The sequence below is a fragment of the Rhea pennata genome, chromosome 2 (genome assembly GCF_028389875.1).
Source record: "Rhea pennata isolate bPtePen1 chromosome 2, bPtePen1.pri, whole genome shotgun sequence".
Classification (NCBI taxonomy): domain Eukaryota; kingdom Metazoa; phylum Chordata; class Aves; order Rheiformes; family Rheidae; genus Rhea; species Rhea pennata.
Genome location: NC_084664.1, coordinates 5,724,550 through 5,742,201, shown reverse-complemented (window position 1 = coordinate 5,742,201; position 17,652 = coordinate 5,724,550). Strand labels below are relative to the sequence as shown.

Here is a 17,652-nt window from a genome sequence, read left to right as displayed (position 1 = left end):
GGAATAAAAACAACATGCCGCAAACCAGCCTAATCTCCCTAATTCAACTGCATTTCTGTTTCCCTCCATTTGATTGCATACTACTCTTTGGGCCCATAGTTAGGACTTATAGATGGAATCGCTGAATTTTATCAGGTAGCACATGCAATTAATTAATTTGGGAGCTGGCAAGAGCATGCCACAGCAGGATGATATCAATATTGTATGTGTATTGCTGCTTCCAACTGTGGTAATGAGGGCAGAAATAGGGATAATGTGCACTGATTGTATCCAGTGTGAACACAACAGGAGCAATCATGCAGATAATTTGGCTGATTTGTGTTTCTGCTTGATTCTTACCTTACTCTGCATGAGGTTTCAATGTGGTTTGTGCTGGGCCCTCAAGCATGGATGGGCCAAATTGCTACCTGGAAACATAGAGGTAGTGATGTGGTTGTGGCTTGTGTAAAGTAGCCCTCAGTTCTTAAACGCAATGATTTCTCCAGAAGATCCCATAACCTGGAGGTGCTTGCCTCCAGACCAGCCAGATGATGACACCTCACCATTACTGCGCTGTTACTGGTTTGGGTATTGTATGAGAGCTCTTTGCTCCCAGGTCATCTGCAGCTCCTAAGCATAAGAACACCGCATCCTTGTAGCAGGGGTGGAAAATCAGGCCAGCTGTTGAGTGGGAAGGAAGGGCAGTCAAGTAGCCTGATTGCAGGGAATGGAAGTCTTGGGAGCAGGGTGCATCAGCACCGGGAGAGAAACAGTGCCGAGGTGCCTCCTATGTGGTGTTTGGGGACAGAGGGGCCTCTACCTCCTGAGTTTGTCCTTTTCTTTTTAAAACATCCAAAATCCCATTAATGACCATCTGTTTGAAGGAGCTGTGGCCCTGCAGAGCTTTTCTCCACTGCCATCCTACCCCCCTTGCTGATAAAGGACAGTCATCACGTTGCTGTTGGCTATTTATTTGAAATCACTGATCAGGCTGGAAATGGAATAAAGCTGCAAAACCAAATCTTTTGGGTTTCTTTAAACATATGTGTTTCTTCCTTTTGTTTACAATTATATCCCTCAAACACTGATCACTTGTGTTGCCCCCCCCCCCCGCCCCCTTGATCAGATTGAGCTCACGCTGTGGAACGTGCCCTCTCAGCCCCACAGAGATCACAGGGATGGAGCCCTGTGACAAAAGCTGCAGTCAGACAAATTCTGCCTCTGGTCATCCCCCAAAACCTCTTGACTTCTCCAGGCCTCTGGTCTGTGGGCAGAGAGAGATTCTCCTGCTTACCTGCACCTGCTTGCAGTCAGAGAGGCCAGGTGAGAATGGAGATGCCATCTCAATGGAAGGGGGGAAAAAAAAGAAAAAGGGTCTTGTCTGACACTTAAAATCCTGCATCTATCCCTAAATCTCATCTGCCTCTTGAAATAAATCCTCTAATAAATATGTTCTAAATATGTGTTTTTTTACAAGCCAGCTTCTCATTTGTTTTTTCCTGCATCAGGTAACGTGTATTAGTCTAAAATTGATTTTCTGTGGTGAATATCTCTTCTACAAGGTGAGAAGGGGTTGAACTGGGCAATCTCACTCCATGGCTACTATGCACCTGGCTACGCCAGTATCTTTTCCTGACCCAAGGCTCCCCATCATCCCCCTAGTGCTTTCCCCTCCTTTCCTGACATCAGCTGCAAGTAGCCTTCGTCCTGCCTAATTTTAAATTTCTAATTTCCTACATTTCCTAATTTAAATTTCAGGAAGACCCTGATGTTGTGCAAGTGGCAATTTGCAAGGAGGAGAGGAGAGGACAGGCTACACTATGGTTGTGTGACACACACTTGTCTTTGTGACTATCATCACCAATAAAATGTCCCCAAAAGACAAGAAAATCCTACAAAGTCACTCCTATGAAAATTTTACCTCCTTGGTTTTCAGGTTTGCAAGGAGAAAGGAGCCTTCCCCTGAACAGTGCCTGCTGGAATAACTGCATTGGAGCTTGGCCTGATTTAGATGAGGTTGGGTTCATTGACAAATGTCAGCATTCCTTCCCTGCAGCTCCTAAGAGACTGAGGCTGGTCCCAGAGTCATTAGATGCCAGACGGCCCCTGTGGTCTCAGAAGAGTCCATATTGCTTCTTTTCATTCTGTTGCTTCCATTTGGGCATCTGGTAGAACTCATGCTTGGACTTACCAAAGATATCGTGGAAATCGGCGTCAGAGAGATAGTACTGCAACGGAAAGAGGGAGCAAGAGAGTCAGTTTTGGCTTTTGTAAAAAGCAGCTGGGATGCTGCCCTAGGCTGCCTCCCTATCTCATTATGCCAGTGCTGGCCCCTGACTTCAGGCAAACATCTCCTGTCCTGCTGTCTGTCCTCATGGTGGGGAAGTAGAACATCCTAGCAACTGCTCCTCATCCTCCTTCCCAGAGCTCAGAGGGGGTGCAAGCACACCAACCCAAAGGGACATCGCTGTTTTGGGGGTAGTGTGTTCTACCTGGGATTCTGCCCCATTAGTCATATGGAGGCCAAGACAATTAATGTCACTGCAGAGGAGTTCTGCTGGCTAAAATACTGGGTGATTTCTCAAGCAGTAATTCACAGTGAAAGCACTTCCCCCTCACACAAGTCTGCCAACAGCATTTGGGCTGGAAAAGCTCTCTTCCACTGGCAGAAAGCCAGAATGTTTTATAGAAAGCTGGTTTATCAGTGTTATTCAGAAAAACTCTGTAGGAAGTGGAAAGTGGGTTTTCACCGGCATTTTGAATAAAAGAAAGAACTTATGTGCAGACCAGTTGAAATATCATTGAGGATATTCATATGAGGAGAGTTAGCACTGCTGCAGTGCAGAGCTGCTGGTCCAACTGTAGATCATTAGATCATCTCTCTGGCTACAGACCTCGGCATTTGCCAGGAGATCTGTTGGTGCACACACACACACGCACACGCACACACACACACACACACACACAAACTTTCTGGAAGGAGTTTTGAGTGTAAACAGAAATCTAGGGCCTACTGTAGAACAAAACCTACTCTAGGTTTCATTCTCAGCTGCCCTCAGTCAATGCGTCATCATGTCTTGCAGGATTTGTAGTTTTGACTCTCTGTTCCCTATGACCAGAAGCTAAGTGGCATAATAAAACAATCCTACCAAAACTAAATATTTTTTAAAATCAATTATTTAAACTTCATTTTTCTCTCCTGAAAATCATTAGTACTTAAAATATTTGGTCCAACATGGAGTGAAAACGTGGGTGAAATTAATACAATTTCAGTCCTCTGAAGTAGGATTCAATAGCTTAAAGTACTAGTGCAATTAGCTAATACTAAGCACCAAGTTAAGCTACAAAGACATTAAACCAGCAGTGCTATCACCTCTTTCTTAGCAGGATCCACGCCTTCAGGAAGTTCATCCACCGTTTTGTTGATCAGCACCTCTCGGGCATAAATTCCTTCGCCATTGGGCGTAGGGGAAGGGCTGCTGTTGTTGTAGTTGCTGCTGTTGCTGTCACTGTGGTTGAAGTGTGTTTTATACTCAGAGGAAGCTCTTTTTGTACTTGAAACAGTTGAGTTGATCACACTGATGTTTCTCTTGCTCAGGTTGATGTTGTTAAGATCCTGCAAAGTAAAGGAAACATGTCAAGGCAACATGCTCTCTCAGTGCAACAAACTGGAGAGTTATCCCAGGTCTTTCCCTCTGCTGGAGTTGGAAGGACTGTTCCTGGCATAAGCCACTATTCGGTCTGCTGCTTTGGAGAACAGAAGCTGCAAGGAGAAGGTCCATACTATAGTATTAGTCCAGCACTTTCGTCCAAGGTTATGTCATGACATTAGGATTGCTAAAACCACAGCGTTGATTGTACCTCCTAGAATTAACCAGGGGACCTTACAGTAGCCTAGTTTTTCTCTGGATAATGGCAAGGGAAGGCTCACATGGGAGCAGAAAGAATAAAGATAGATATCTACCCAGCCTAAAGCTTTGGATTACCTGTGTACCCCTTGCCAACCTGCTCCTTCTCTGGTTCAAAGTCACTGCCACTTCCTTCCAGCCTTCCTTCTGACTCCATCCCTGGTAGAACTGATCACCTGTGACGGTCTTGTTTGGGACTGTTGGGAGCTTGTGCTAGCCATGCTTTGTGAGATCTCCCATTGAGCTATGCCCTCTGTGGCCTGTGGCATCTGTGTGCCCCTTGCCTTAGTCCAGGATCTCAGGGATCACAGCTCTGCAAACTTCATACAAAGATCCTCACTTACACTTTTAATTGCATGTGTAGTTTAGAAATCAGCTGTCCAGTCTTCTGCCTACAGATGCCTCTCTACAGGACTGAAAGAGTCCTGGGAGATCGGGGAATAGTTATGGACTCACATCTCACTTTGCTTTTCTTGGAGGAGCACAGCTCTGATCCTGAGAGCCTAAGGTCCTTGTACCTTCTCCGATCATTATGTCCTCTCCTTCACGTGACCAGGCTGAGGAATATAGTGGTATTAATACCCTGATGTTTCCCACCCACAAGGTCTAGGATCCACTCACCACTGTGATCTCGGATATAGCTGGCACATCTCCCAAACTGTTCTTCATCTCCTCATAGGACTTGCCATCCTAAAGGTAAAGAGAGTCAGGAGAAGCAAAAGCCACCTTCAATGAGCACATGCTCCTGTTCTCCAAAGGAGTTTGGAGATCACACAGATTTTAAAGCCACGGGGATGCCAGTTATGGTGGCAGCTGGTGTTTCCTTTCATCACCAACTCCTGGAATCAGGAGATTCTGCCAGAATCTGAGCTTTGATTTGAAAACAAACAAACAGATTTCAGCCTTTGCAGTTGTACAATGCAAGTTGAAAACAGGAAACTTAAAGATTTTATAGAGCAGAAGGCAAATCAAAAGATATTTTATTTACCACCAGATTTAAATCTTCTAAATTTTAAACTGATCTTGCAATGCATGAAAGTTTAGGATAAGATTTTTTTTTCCTCTGTTTAGTTTAGCTAAAGCTAAAGCTACTAATGCCCAAGTCCTGGGCTTTTCATAATTTGTGCCATGTATTACTAGATACCTCTTATTTCCTAAAAAAGAATATATTGGATATTTTGGCAAAGGTGATGATTGTTTTTTCCTAAACAGCCAGGAGATGTTAATTCTTAACAGCACCATCTAGAAAAGTTCCCCCAAAAGAACAATCAACACAAACACATGGACTACAGAGCAAACATTTAAACCCCAAACTGAGCAACAAACTTGGACAGCAGATGTTCCTGAGATGTTAACAGTTTAAACTGCTTGTCTCTCTTTGCTGAGGTTGCCTACAGGAGATGTTTTTCAGGGCATGTATTTTTGAGCTGTACACTTGTTTTTCAATGGTTCCTGAAAAAGACTCAAGTTTTTGACCTTTGTTTCAAGCATTGACTTTTTTTTTAAGGTTCAGTACTGGGAGTTACTGTCTTATCTGGCCAAAACCTGCTGTTAAGGCAGACTTTTTACCACCACACCAGCTGCAAAGAAAGAGGATGAAAATTCAGCTACAGGGAAAAAACAAAAAACCAGTTCTGTATGAGATTTCCTGCCGTGTGAAGCCCCCTGGGGATGTTCACCCCTGCTGCCTGTCTGTCCCACCTGCAGACTCCAGCACGGGACTTCATTTGCAGCCCTTTGGGCAACCAGAAAATGAGAGTGCTTATGAACCAGATGAACACCAGCATTTACAGAAAGCTGAGTAAAGGTCTGGGGGACCCTGCACTGTGCTCACTAAGTTTTCTCTAGGAAAACATCACCTGGGAGTTTTCCCAACTTTCCATCATCGTGTGGTTTTTTCGTGCACAGCAGTGCCATCAGGTGGCAGGCATATCGGTGCACAGTCTGGCAGCGTTGCTCCCACCTAGTTGTTTGCTACCAACAGAAATCAGGCCTAGTACTTTGAGCAGATAAATCAGCAAAGCCCCTGAAGGGTTGTCCTATATGGCCAGCTGTGCTGCAGCACCTAGCACCCAGACTGGCTGATCTGGACGAAGTGAGCACGGGGTTAATTACTCCTTCCTTGGTTCCTTCACCCAAGCCTGCTATGCACAGCCCATGCTGGGGAGCAGCACCGACAGCACTTGGCGGGGCACCATGTACCAGCTGTGTGAGCAAAGCTCTGCTCTGCTTTAAACTGCTGGAATGATTTCAAACCCTTGTGTTTTAAAGGGGGGAGGGGGGAATGACTTCTATCTTTCTCTGACAGCTCCTGGAGCAGGTTTCTCCTTCTGTTCAGCTGGTATCTGTAAATCAGATTTTCAGAAGATGGGTTGTATGTAGGAACCAAAGGTGATCTCTGTCAGAGTGGCCAGTGCCAGGGCTCTAATGGACAGTCTGTGAACCTGGTGAAGATACCTGCCTATTCACATCTTTCGTTTTACTAGAGTTTGCACTTAAAGCTAGGTTAGGATTTTTCTCTTTGACAGTATTTTGAAAAATGAGCATTTTTTAATTCTCTTTATGATGTGAGGTGCTTCTGTTGAGACTCCAAACTTGATTTTATTATTAGCAGCCCCTAAATGTACTTTTTGGCTGAAATCCCAAACCATCTGATTTGGGACCTGATAATTTTAAAAGGAAAATGTGAATATTATGAATTAAAGCACATTTATTTCCATTCACAAAAGCCCTCTGTTTTACCAATTAGGTACTTTTTGCTGGAGAAGGAGAAAAAGCTGGGCAGGTAGCCCTGCACCAGGAAGCCATGAAGCTCAAGAGGTGTCATAGTGAGGTTTTCCTCCATGCATCACAGTGGATATTGACAGCGACACTCTTTAAGCACTGCTGGGCACACATGCACACCACAGGGCTTTCTCAGTAACTTACACTCCATTTGTAGGGGTCCCAAGCGTTGAACCATCCTGTGAAGTTCAGAGGTTCATAGCCCTGCTTCACCAGTATTATTGGAGTGGCCAAATCTCTCCCTGCTGGATGGGTCTTGAGATACTCCTTCGCTGAGGCAATTGCCTCGTTCCTCTCATATGTGTTGGAGGCTTTGCCAACCCAAAGGAAAATCTGCAATGAGAGAAGGTAATGAAGATTGGCAATGAAGATCAATGAGCAGTTAGGACCTGTGCAGACAGTTATTTGTTCTCTCCTGCCTGTCAAAGCAGAGATAAGACTAGTTGTTGCCAAATAGTTCCCTGGGATTTTGATCCTAGATTTACTCCAAACCAAGAAGGATTTTACTTCTGAGACAGCTCCACAGCATAAACATTTCAGGAAAAAGCTCTCACACATTTCAAGGTAGTTAAAACTAGTCTCTGAAAAATCAAAACCTCACATATCTTCCAAGTATACCTCTTGGAGTATGTTTCTGACAGTCTAAAGCAATTTCTCATCATTGGTGCCAGGAAATGAGGGGGAGGGTTTCTGGGGCTACTCTGCTGGCGAGAGAGCTCATGCCTTTGCTCTCTGTGCCTCAGTTTCCCCTTTTCTGAAACAGAGCTAATAATACTTTCTCATTGAAGTGTTTTGTAACTGGACAAGAAGGATTAGACACAGACCTGCCTATCAGACAAGTCTTTGGGAAGGGTTTGCAGACGGGACACAGGGTGTTGCCCTCAAATGCATTTTCAGTGCTGGATTATAAAATGAATTAAGACATCAAGACTAGTTTGAAAACGTGTAGAGGAGGAGGGGGAGCTCATGCTGACCTCTTCCCAAGTGTCTAGCAGCATGACGTCATCTTCGTCCAAGTCTTCCTGGCAGAAACCCACCACTTCTGTCATGATGAACCGTCCTGTCTGGTTGGAGCACTCAAAGAGGCGAGGCTGGTATTGGGTGTTCTGCTCTTGAAATCTTCCTCACACATGGCAGGGAAAGAAAAAGCAAGAGAGATGGAAACCTTTCCATTGTGGTTTATTGCTGGCCCAGCAACTACTAACTATGACCATGATGGATGAGGTGGGAACATCATCGGGCCTAAAAGTTGGTAATGTCAATTCTCAAGGAATTCCTGGACAATTTTAACAGTTTTTAAGGCAACTCTTTCTCTACCCAAAAAGGCATAAGCAGAATCCTCTGCTTTTAGGAGATGAACCTACTGTCAGGTGAAAGCCACATCATCTCACTGGGTTGTAAATGAACTTGTCACCTGCCCAGAGGCCTGGAGAAATCCAGGTTGCTGAGTAGCACGTTTAAAATCTCCTGGGACTACCTATCAGGGTAGTAATCAGTTGAAGTGAATATATTGCTTATGTAGCCCTAGGACAGCCACATCCTAAGACAGACACTGGATGGATTTACTATAGGGAAAGAATGGGTTTGGGACCTTTGTCTATTGGGTTTGGATCTGGAGCTCCTACTTCACAGAAGGTCTGACCCAAAACCTAGACAAGAGATATCTCAGTGGGGTTTCCAGTAGGTATTGTGGCAGACCAAGATTTTGGGGATATTCTGACTTAGTGTACTCTGGGGCAAGGACCTGGTGTCGGATTGCTTCCCCATACCCCTCCAGAGGTTTGGTCATTTGCTTAACATTGCATGGCCAAACGTAGAGGAACAACGAAAGTCACTGTTACCTCTTATCACTGGCATAAGGGGCTTTGCCTCCCAGGGCTTCCCAGAACTCTGCTGGCTCTTGTCCCTCCAAAACAGTCAGCTTGTCCCGTTTTGAGATGACATCAGCAACCATCTTTGCCATCTCTCTTTCATCTCCACTGCAGCCCTACATTCAAGACAGAAAATTGAGGCAGAGTTAGGGGCAGACTAGCAAAACTTATCTGTGGGGCAGAGCTGGCCTAACCCTGCATTCTTCTCAAAAGCTTTAGACTTGCTTTAATGTTTTCAAGGGTCTCACTCTCTAATGTGTTGTGTAAGCAAAAGCACTGAGATTCACTGACTACATCTGAGCTGGACACTGAAACTCCAAACCTAGCCCCTAGACAGCCATTCGGTGTTGCTAATGGCATCCAGGGCCCAGGTCATCTCATCATAAGGTAGATGCCTAAAAGAGGTTAAATGAACATGCCCTATCTCAGTTGATTTCCCACAGTTGGCTGGACAGGGAGCCTTGGGCTTTAGGGGGGAGGGAGTGTTTGCTCAGCTGAAAGAGATCTGCTTAGGTGATCTGCATCACCTAAAGTGAGGTGAAGTCAACCCCAGGATAGGTTACTTCTGTGAAGAGATAGCCATGTTCCTGCTAATCATACACAGAAAGGACCTAATCCTGGGTGCCCTGGCTGCTTGCCCAAGGATGTACCTACATGGCTCTATGAAGGATGGAAGACTCAAGCCCTGGGTCAGCAATTTTAGCTCTCATCAGCTGCCTCCCCTTAACTCTTTGCATTCTCACCTTCCCACACCACAGGTAGCAGACTTGGCTGGTCATCAGCAGGAAGACATCATTAGAGTTGAGAGAGGAGGCCCTGGCTGGCACTTCTGTGGCCTTGGTGTTCATCTCATCTGTACCCCTCACCTGGAAGAGGCGAATTGCAGGTTCAGGTGTGTTCGCCTGACTCTGGCTTGTGCCTCCCTGCAAGAAAAGAGAGAGGAAGACGATGCCAGGAGGTGAGGATGGCATGCAAATTCAGAGTGTGTTTGGTTAGAGGAGAAGGACTTCTGAGCTCACAGCTCCTCAATACTGCTGCAGCAAGGGACCACAGGCCTGTACAGAGCCTGATTGAAGCAAGTGAGTAAATCCAAGCATGTTCTGATTCCAGGTCAGAATAAATCCCACATGTCATAACTTTTAAATTTCTTTCCAGATATTCTAAATCTTGACAAGCTCCTGTCAAGGCACTCAAGTTCAATGTAAATGGACCTTAAGATCTGCTATGCCTTTGCCATGTGGAAAGGACACAACAGCTGGACTCAGATTTTCCACTGCAGTGAGCTTAGCTCAATGTCTACTGTGAAAGTTGTATGGTTGGTCCACCACTGAGTGTTAAGGGCAATCCTGCTCTTTTCCAGTCCTTTATAATGTCTCTGCAACAGCTGGCAGCAATCAAAGCAGAAAGTGAAGTGGATTAGAAGATAATGAGATGAAATTCAGGCAGGGTCAATTCAAATAGTGTAGCTTTTTGCAGGGTATTTTGGAGGATGCTCTCTGGAGGCCAGACCTTAAAGGAGTATACTATCTGTAAGTTACAGCACAGTTCTTCTATTGTAACTCTACAAAATATTTTGGGATAGAATTTGACAGAACTTCACATGTAAATGCTGGACTTCAGTGACAGACAGCTGAGTCCAGCTCAGCCCAGGACTGTTGCCCCTTAGATATTTACTGTGTTCAGCCTACTTAGGAAATTAGTATGAAGAGGTCAAGTTCAATTCCTGAGATGTTTCCTCTTCACTAGAGACTTTTCAATGGCTGTGGGAAGTCCTTAGCCTCTCTATGTCTTAGTTACCACTATTATGGGGAAATACACAAAGCTGCTCCACTTAACGAGAAAGGGGATTTTGAAAATACAACACAGCAGTGATGGCTATATAAGTACCACAAAGAGAGCTAGAAATGTTCCATTCTTTCTCTAGGCCTGTATGGCCTATGTATCAAGACACTTCTTGACATCAGCCCATTACTCTGAACAACTTCCACTGTAGCCACTGCTCCATCATTGGTGTTTGCACCTTGCCCATGTAGAAAAGCCTACATTACCTCATAAATGATGAGTTTGCCCTTGAAGATCGCCAAGAAGTGCAGTGGCTCCTTGCCCATTGTCACGCGCACCTGCACAGCCTCATCCCCATGTTTTTTGTCCAGCTCCACAGCATTGAGGGCACAAGCAGTGATTTCATCCACGGAGGCATGGCGACCCTAGGGGGAAAAGTGATACCACACATAACATGACCAGGTGAAGGGTATAAAACTTTGCACAGTGTAATTTCCTGCCAGTTCCAGGCTTGCTAGAATTATAACCCAGATCCCTGCCTATGGTATCATGAGATCGGAAATCAACCTACGTGATTTTAAATATGCATTTCTGGTCTTGGAGCCTTTAAACCTCATTTTCAAAGCTTTTCTCTGCAATCTAGAGGAGGAAAATATACTTCAAAAATGGAAAGCAGAGGTATTCAAACACACATGTGATCCAGGTCTGAGGAGCTCCAAGAAAAATCTGAAAACTTTCAAGGTTTAACTTCAGCACTGTAAGCCCTCTCTGTTTTATATTCCCATCTTTCAATCTGATGGCAGCTCGGGCTCAGAGAGTCCATGTTGCTTACAAGATGGAGCTTTGGATATTTGCAGGTAGACAGCTGATAAGCAAAGGGCATGTGAGTTCTTCAGGATGTGTCAGTTGGGTTTTTGATTGCAATTGCTACTGTCAGTTTTAGGCTTCTAACAGACAAAGCACAGTTCCTTCTGCTTCGGTTTGACCTACCTGCCACATGTAGAGGATATAGTGAGGCCTGCCTGATCTCAGGTAGGTGTACAAAACCAAGTAGCAATCACCCCCATAGAACTGCCCATATTTCTTGGGATCCACCGGCTGCATGTGCAAGTCCTCAATCCTCCACACCTAGCAAGAGAAGTGTCTTAGTGAGCAGCAGTGGAGTCAATATGAAGATAGAGCACAGCCCCTTTGCCAGCACACCTGGGTCTTCAGCTGGGAAGGCAAATCTTCCTCTTTCCTTGGATGCCAGCCTATATTTCCCCACTCTGATTAAGTGTTTGCCAGCAAGCTTATGTTTCTCCAGTGACTCCCACAAGACATGGGCCATTAACTAGACTTTTGGCAGTTGGTGACTCTCAAGGAAGTGCAGCTTCCTGGTGCTTCACAGCCCCAGGACTCCTTTCTCAGCCAGCTCCGTTTTCTGTGAGAGGCTGCAAGAACAGAGGACGGCCTGTGCTCTGCATAGATATTGGTGATATGGACGTAACTATGAGACAATGCAAAAAGGGAGTCGAATGTGTCAGTCTCATGCTCTGTGCCTGAGGCAGGAGAGGAGTCGAGTAAACTCAGTGACTCCTTTGCTCCACTGGCTGCAGGTTGGAGGAGAAATGTCCTAGAGCTTTAGTAAGTTTTGCTTTAGTTAGAGTTGGCAAGGGGTTCATTTTGGCTGCAGCTGTGCTTCCCTGGGGAGGAGAGGTGAGAAAGCTGGGCATGCTTTCACAGGTCCACACAGCTGCTGTGTATGGAATGGCAAAAGGGATTTGGAAACACTCTGAGAACTGCGTTGTCTGTCAGAGAAAGGTCTCTCACCTCTACATTGCCAGAGGCATCATCCACCATTCTCTGCTCAGCAGCTAGCTCTGGTCTGGCATGGAGCTGAGTGGTGTCAAACTTCACCTGCTCCACCTTGGCTGGATGCACCACCAGAATGAAAGCATGAACATAAGGTATTCAATGCATGCAAAGCATATAAGCCATACAAACTCTGTGTACTACCCTAACACACATACACAATTACCATACACAGGAGAAGCACGTTAACAGTCACATGACGTCAATCTTGCCACCAGTAAGAAAATGTTGTTTTTAAAGTATATAAGAGCGTACACACTGTGATGTTAATCTGTGTTATGGGCTGGCAGCTGGCCATACTGCACATCCCAGTGAAATTGTGATAATTGGCTGGTAAAATATTAGTTACCTCCTGACTGAAAATTCATGATTATTTTCCAAACCTGTACTTCTTTCCTTCCTTTTAAAATGTGGCTTTCAGAAGTAAAAAGACTACGTTTCTCCAGCCCATGATAAAGAGAGAGTGAGAGTATACACAGAAGGGAGAAAGAAAGAGATTGAGAGAAGAGAGAGAACTTGCAAGCAAAAGAGAGATTTGTGACTAATTGATGGAGACTTTCAGCAAGTCTGTCCCTATCCTCTAACTCATTTGTAAAATCTCTCTCTTCTGTATTGTTTAACCTTTGGGGTTAATACATTGCAATATTTATTTCAGCAGCATGATAGATTGAGCTATTGTTTACTTTGGTGTAAGTACAGAATAATTCTATTGATGTCAGGAGGATCCTGGGTGGACAACAGTGTCAATGAGAGCAGAATGTTGTTCATTCTTTATCAGATTCATTATTAGCAATTTCTAATGAAAGCTTTGTAAAAAGTTCTGTAAGTATGAATTTTTTCATATTTTTTTTTCAAGAGAGATTGATCTTCCGCCTACATTTACATTTGGAATAAATAGTATTTAGGTTCATATAAGAAGCCTCGGCAGTTGTGATGTTCAGTTGCTGATTGCTTTGCATCTACTGAATAAGGTGGAAAATATAGGTCATGAGAAGAACGTGCTTTACATTTTCAACATGATGAAGATAGGAGACAACCAATGTGAATGATGTTCCCTCAGCTGTCACTTAGCAAAGGTGAGCAAGCAGTAAAGTCAAATCTGAGACAATTCATGGCTCTGAAAATGTACTCACCAATTTTGCCAGTAGTATAGACTTTGCCCAGCCCTTGTGTTTCATCCTTTTCTGTCCACTTCTGGAAGAGCTGTTTAAACATGGCTGACTCCGCTCCATCATTTATCACTTCAATGTTGGTGGAAGGAGGATAGCCTTTGGCTTGGATGAAACCCTAGTGGCATTGCAAAAGGACTTTAGTTGGGACACATCGAAGTTTTTACGGAGAAGGACGTGGAACTGAGCCAGTCCAAAGAGCAAACATCTCTCTGCAGCTGAACATAGCAGCATGACCAAGGACAGGATTTACCTCAAGATTAAGACACTTGCATGTAGACTTATAAATGGCGATGTCTGCAAGCTTCCACTGTAGTACTTATGTTTATACTTGTATTCAAGCAACTGAACTCTTCCCCAAAGTTGGTGACCTAGATCACATCCTAAAACTAATCTCTAAATGGCATCTTCATCTTGAAGAGAATCTCCTCTCATGGGTCTAATGGAAATCCTTCTCCTCTCTCTCACCCAGATCTGTAGATAGCTTCTGATGAGGAGGGGAGAGGGGAAGAGTAGTGATAGGCTATGCCCATGACCTGAAAGCACAGTTCATCTCTCTGCTTCACTCTGATCTTTTTGTCTCACTTTACAAAAGTGAGTGTGCCCTCCCTTTTGCATGTTAAAACATGTCGAGATAGTAAAGGCATGGAGGCAGAGTCCATGCCATACCACAGACTATGACGTGTTCTGAGGAGACAAACATTCACAAATAGGGCAGCTATTGAGTTAAGAGGCTAGTTCAACATAGGCGCTTGATATAGTCTGAGAGGGAAGAAAATTATCTGTTCTGCCACAATGTCAAAGTCATTGCTCAGTTTTTGGTAACTGCTTTCGTATTTATCTCAGCAGGCTCCAGGACGACCCAGAGGTACAGTGTTGACAGCCACTGTTTGGGAAGGAGCCCAAGTGCGGGCTTCTGAGCGTTCATTTTGTGCTGTAATTACCACAGCCACCCACTACCCCCAGGGAAAAGTAGAGCAGATGGTCTTCCCATCCCTCCCACCTGTCATGCTGAAAGAGATATCTTTTGTTCTATATTTGTAGCTCAAGGCCAGAATTTACAAAGCTGATTGCATACTAAAAAGCATCTGAGTTAAGCTTTTGGAAGGAGCACAGAGGACTGAGAGGTAAATTTTAAGGCAAAGTTTGTCAAAACTTTTCTTCCCTGAGACAATAAGTGTGATCAGTATTGAAGTTCCCCAGGTAAGATCTCATTGAAGGTGAGGCCATTTATGGTCTTCAAACAAGTCATTAGATAGTCAATAAGAAGATAGTCAACAGAGTTAAAAGCCAAGTTCCCTTCCAGTCTTCTCTTCAACATGCCAATTTATATATATATATATATAAAAAGCCCTACCAAATGTCCTACTCACTCAGGCTCTCTCAAGGCTGATTTTGTCTGAAATAATGTGTTGGGGCATGCTAGGCCAGAAAATAACAGTATGATACCTTAATTGAAGGGGTGGCATAAGTGTGCTGTGCTGATGTGCTCTACCTTAGCCTGATCCCTGGTTTTGTCTCAGGTTGGCCAACCTGAGTTCATAACAGATCTCTTTCTACCCAGTGGAAGATCCCCACATCAGCTTCAAATTCACACACAGAACCTGAACCTAAGCTATGGGCATTATCTTGTTGACCACAATGGACCTGAGATTTAACCTGTAGCATCTATATATAAGACCTGTTCTTTTTTTTTTTTTTTCTTTTTTTTTTTTTTTTCAGAGAGCAGTCAAGTTCCCTGCTGACTTGCCAGAAGTATCACAGTGTTGATTAGAAATGTAAGAAATGCCTTTCTGGGTCAGAGCACTGGTCCATGCTGCCTTGAACAGTGGCTGTAGGAAATGCTGTTTAGTGAGCCCATGTGAGCCTGCTGACTATTTACGGTCTGATCCCTTTGCTCTCCCCAGCAGCCACAATATTGGGTCATGGCTGTTAGAGGGAATAGAAGATCCTATCGCCTTTAATATCTGTTTATGGACCTGCTGACCATGAATTTGTCTAACCCCTTTTGAACCTACTGATATCACAAGTCTCCAGCATGTCTTGAAACAACAAATTCTAGACATTCACCATCTGCTGTAAGAAAGTATTTTCTTTTTTCTTTTGTATTTTCTTCTTTTAAAATTTTCTTTGTTTTCCTCCTACTTTCAATGACAGATTCCAGTTCTACTGCAATTTGGTGAAGAACAATTTTGCATTCACTTCGTCCCACCTCCCTTCAAAATTTAAGTCCTGTTATTACACAGGCCAGTTCTTAAAGACCCACATTTAATTGTAATGAATGATCAGATCTAGATTAGTGCTTAGTTTCCTCCCACAACATTCTTTGCACTGTGTTTCAGCTCACCAAAGCTCTGCTGAAGGCTGTTTTCTTCTCTTCCTTACTGGATAATTTTCCTCTCCAAACATAGATTTTAAAACCACCTTGATCTAAAATGTGGCAGTCCTGATATGAAACAGAAAAGAAAAATGAATGAAAAATGAATTTTTTTTTCAGGGAAGGATTCTTATTGTAGCATATCTAGGCTGGCTCCTGCTTGGACATCTAGATCTAGCTTCTTTCCGTGTCTTGTAGAGCTGCTAACCCTGGTGTAACCATTAGCAGAAGCAACAGAGGGCGGATTTTTTGTTGTGCATGAATGGGCTATGTCTGCCTCAACTGTACAGTGCCTGGGTTCTTGGGCACACTGACCTTGCAAGTGCCTCTGATCCCAGCAGCTGCTCTTTAACTCTGAAGAAATAAAATATATATTTTTCTTAGGCACTTCTCCAAACTGGCCATTACAGCCACATGAGAGCTGCTCCTAAACCAACAGGAACACCAGCTCCAAAAGGCTTCAGGAGAAGCAAGTGCCGAATTTCACCCTCAGCTTGCAGTACTACAGTACTGCTGATGATGGTGTTAATTTATGCTGAGTCTAGTATTAAAGAAACAGAAAAAGCCCAACTTAGACCTCTTCTGCTCCAGTATTTTTCATCCCTAATCTGGAGTTATGGGATGAGAGGGCTGCCAGGCAGCCCATCTCCACTGTGGAGAACCGATGGTCCCAACTGACAACATGCTGTGTGACCAAAGGCTTAGTGATTCTGAAATTGAGCTTCGACAGGAAAAATGTGATCTTTATATGCCTATAAAAGGAGACTGAGATTTAACAGTGCTGACATCAGGGATTGAATGGAGCATGGGTAATGGGCACAAGGCAATAAAGAAGCTGGAGCCAGATGACTTGCAGCACAACCCAATTTTGGAATAGGCCACTTTGTGCAGCAAAGAAACAAGGATGAGCAATTCTCTGCCAAATTTTAGCCAGAAGGGTTTTAGGAAGGCCTCTGTTTTCTCAGTGCCTTTAGACAGAGGGTCTGTAAGGCAACTCCTTCCAGGAGGGTCACTGAGTCTCATCACTTGCTACAACAGGAAAATGTATCTAATTTTCATATTTTTATGAGCAGAGTGGCTGTTTGCTCTCATTTTTGCAAACGGGGGGCTGTCCTAGAACATCACTGTGCAGGTATTTCTATCTGGAATTTAATCCTGGCCCATTTCAATGCGCTTTGCCTTGACTCTCCTTTTATAATGCTTGCCAAGCTAATATACTTCTCAGCTGAGAGGGCTGGTTTGCCACTTTTTGTTAAAGCAGCTTCAATCCACTGCTGGCCTCTGGGCACCAAGACTATAGGTGGAGGCTCAGGCGTCCTATTTTTAGAGGACACTTGACACAGTTTAAAGGACAGAAGGGCTGATAATTTTCTGCAGAGCATCTCATAGAAGTAGGTGCTCAGCTGAAAACAAAGGAGGCCACAGCAGCGTTTCTCTCTTTAAGGACTGAGGTTGTTCTCTCACCTCATGCTGGAGCAGGTCCTGTGTCAGAGGCCGAGTAGCTATCTCCTGTACCACCAGGTCATTGTCCTTCTCGTAGACACTGAAAGAAAGAGTTATTGAGAGGAGTCAGGCTGTGCAGAGCCCTCCATGAGAAGGGCTTAGGTTCAGAGGCTCAGCCTGAGACTTACTGGTAGAGCCGGACATTTGCTTTCTGCAGCTCATCTGCTTTCGTGTCGGGGATGGCATCTCGGAGCTCCCCACGCCTCTCACCCAGAACCATCTTCATGATCTGCATGAGGTCTGGCGAGTCCTTCTCATTGTCAATAATGCCAATTTGAGCACGGCCACCTCTTTCGCTGTCCCTGATGCTACGAGCCAATGCGAGGCCCTGCACGAGGATCACAAGGGGATAAATCTAGATCCAGACAGTGAATTCAGCAAGCAGTGTCTCAAACCTATTGTAATGATGGAGGACTAAGATGGAG

At 44.4% G+C, this 17,652-nt stretch overlaps 1 protein-coding gene across 1 annotated transcript in view; it reads right to left on the bottom strand.

The window, feature by feature from the left end:
* Positions 1–1,100: 1,100 nt before the first annotated feature.
* Positions 1,101–17,652, bottom strand: part of VILL (villin like) — a 40,248-nt gene continuing 23,696 nt past the window's right edge. The window contains exons 7-20 of the mRNA XM_062567646.1: positions 17,356–17,555; positions 17,189–17,267; positions 15,695–15,793; positions 13,312–13,465; positions 12,137–12,237; positions 11,315–11,452; positions 10,591–10,749; positions 9,286–9,465; positions 8,513–8,658; positions 7,646–7,790; positions 6,816–7,004; positions 4,509–4,577; positions 3,353–3,595; positions 1,101–2,207 (exon numbers count right to left, since the gene is read on the bottom strand). Coding sequence (XP_062423630.1) covers positions 2,094–2,207; positions 3,353–3,595; positions 4,509–4,577; positions 6,816–7,004; positions 7,646–7,790; positions 8,513–8,658; positions 9,286–9,465; positions 10,591–10,749; positions 11,315–11,452; positions 12,137–12,237; positions 13,312–13,465; positions 15,695–15,793; positions 17,189–17,267; positions 17,356–17,555 — 2,016 coding nt within the window. The 3' untranslated portion in view covers positions 1,101–2,093. The remainder of the gene's footprint in view (positions 2,208–3,352; positions 3,596–4,508; positions 4,578–6,815; positions 7,005–7,645; positions 7,791–8,512; positions 8,659–9,285; positions 9,466–10,590; positions 10,750–11,314; positions 11,453–12,136; positions 12,238–13,311; positions 13,466–15,694; positions 15,794–17,188; positions 17,268–17,355; positions 17,556–17,652) is intronic.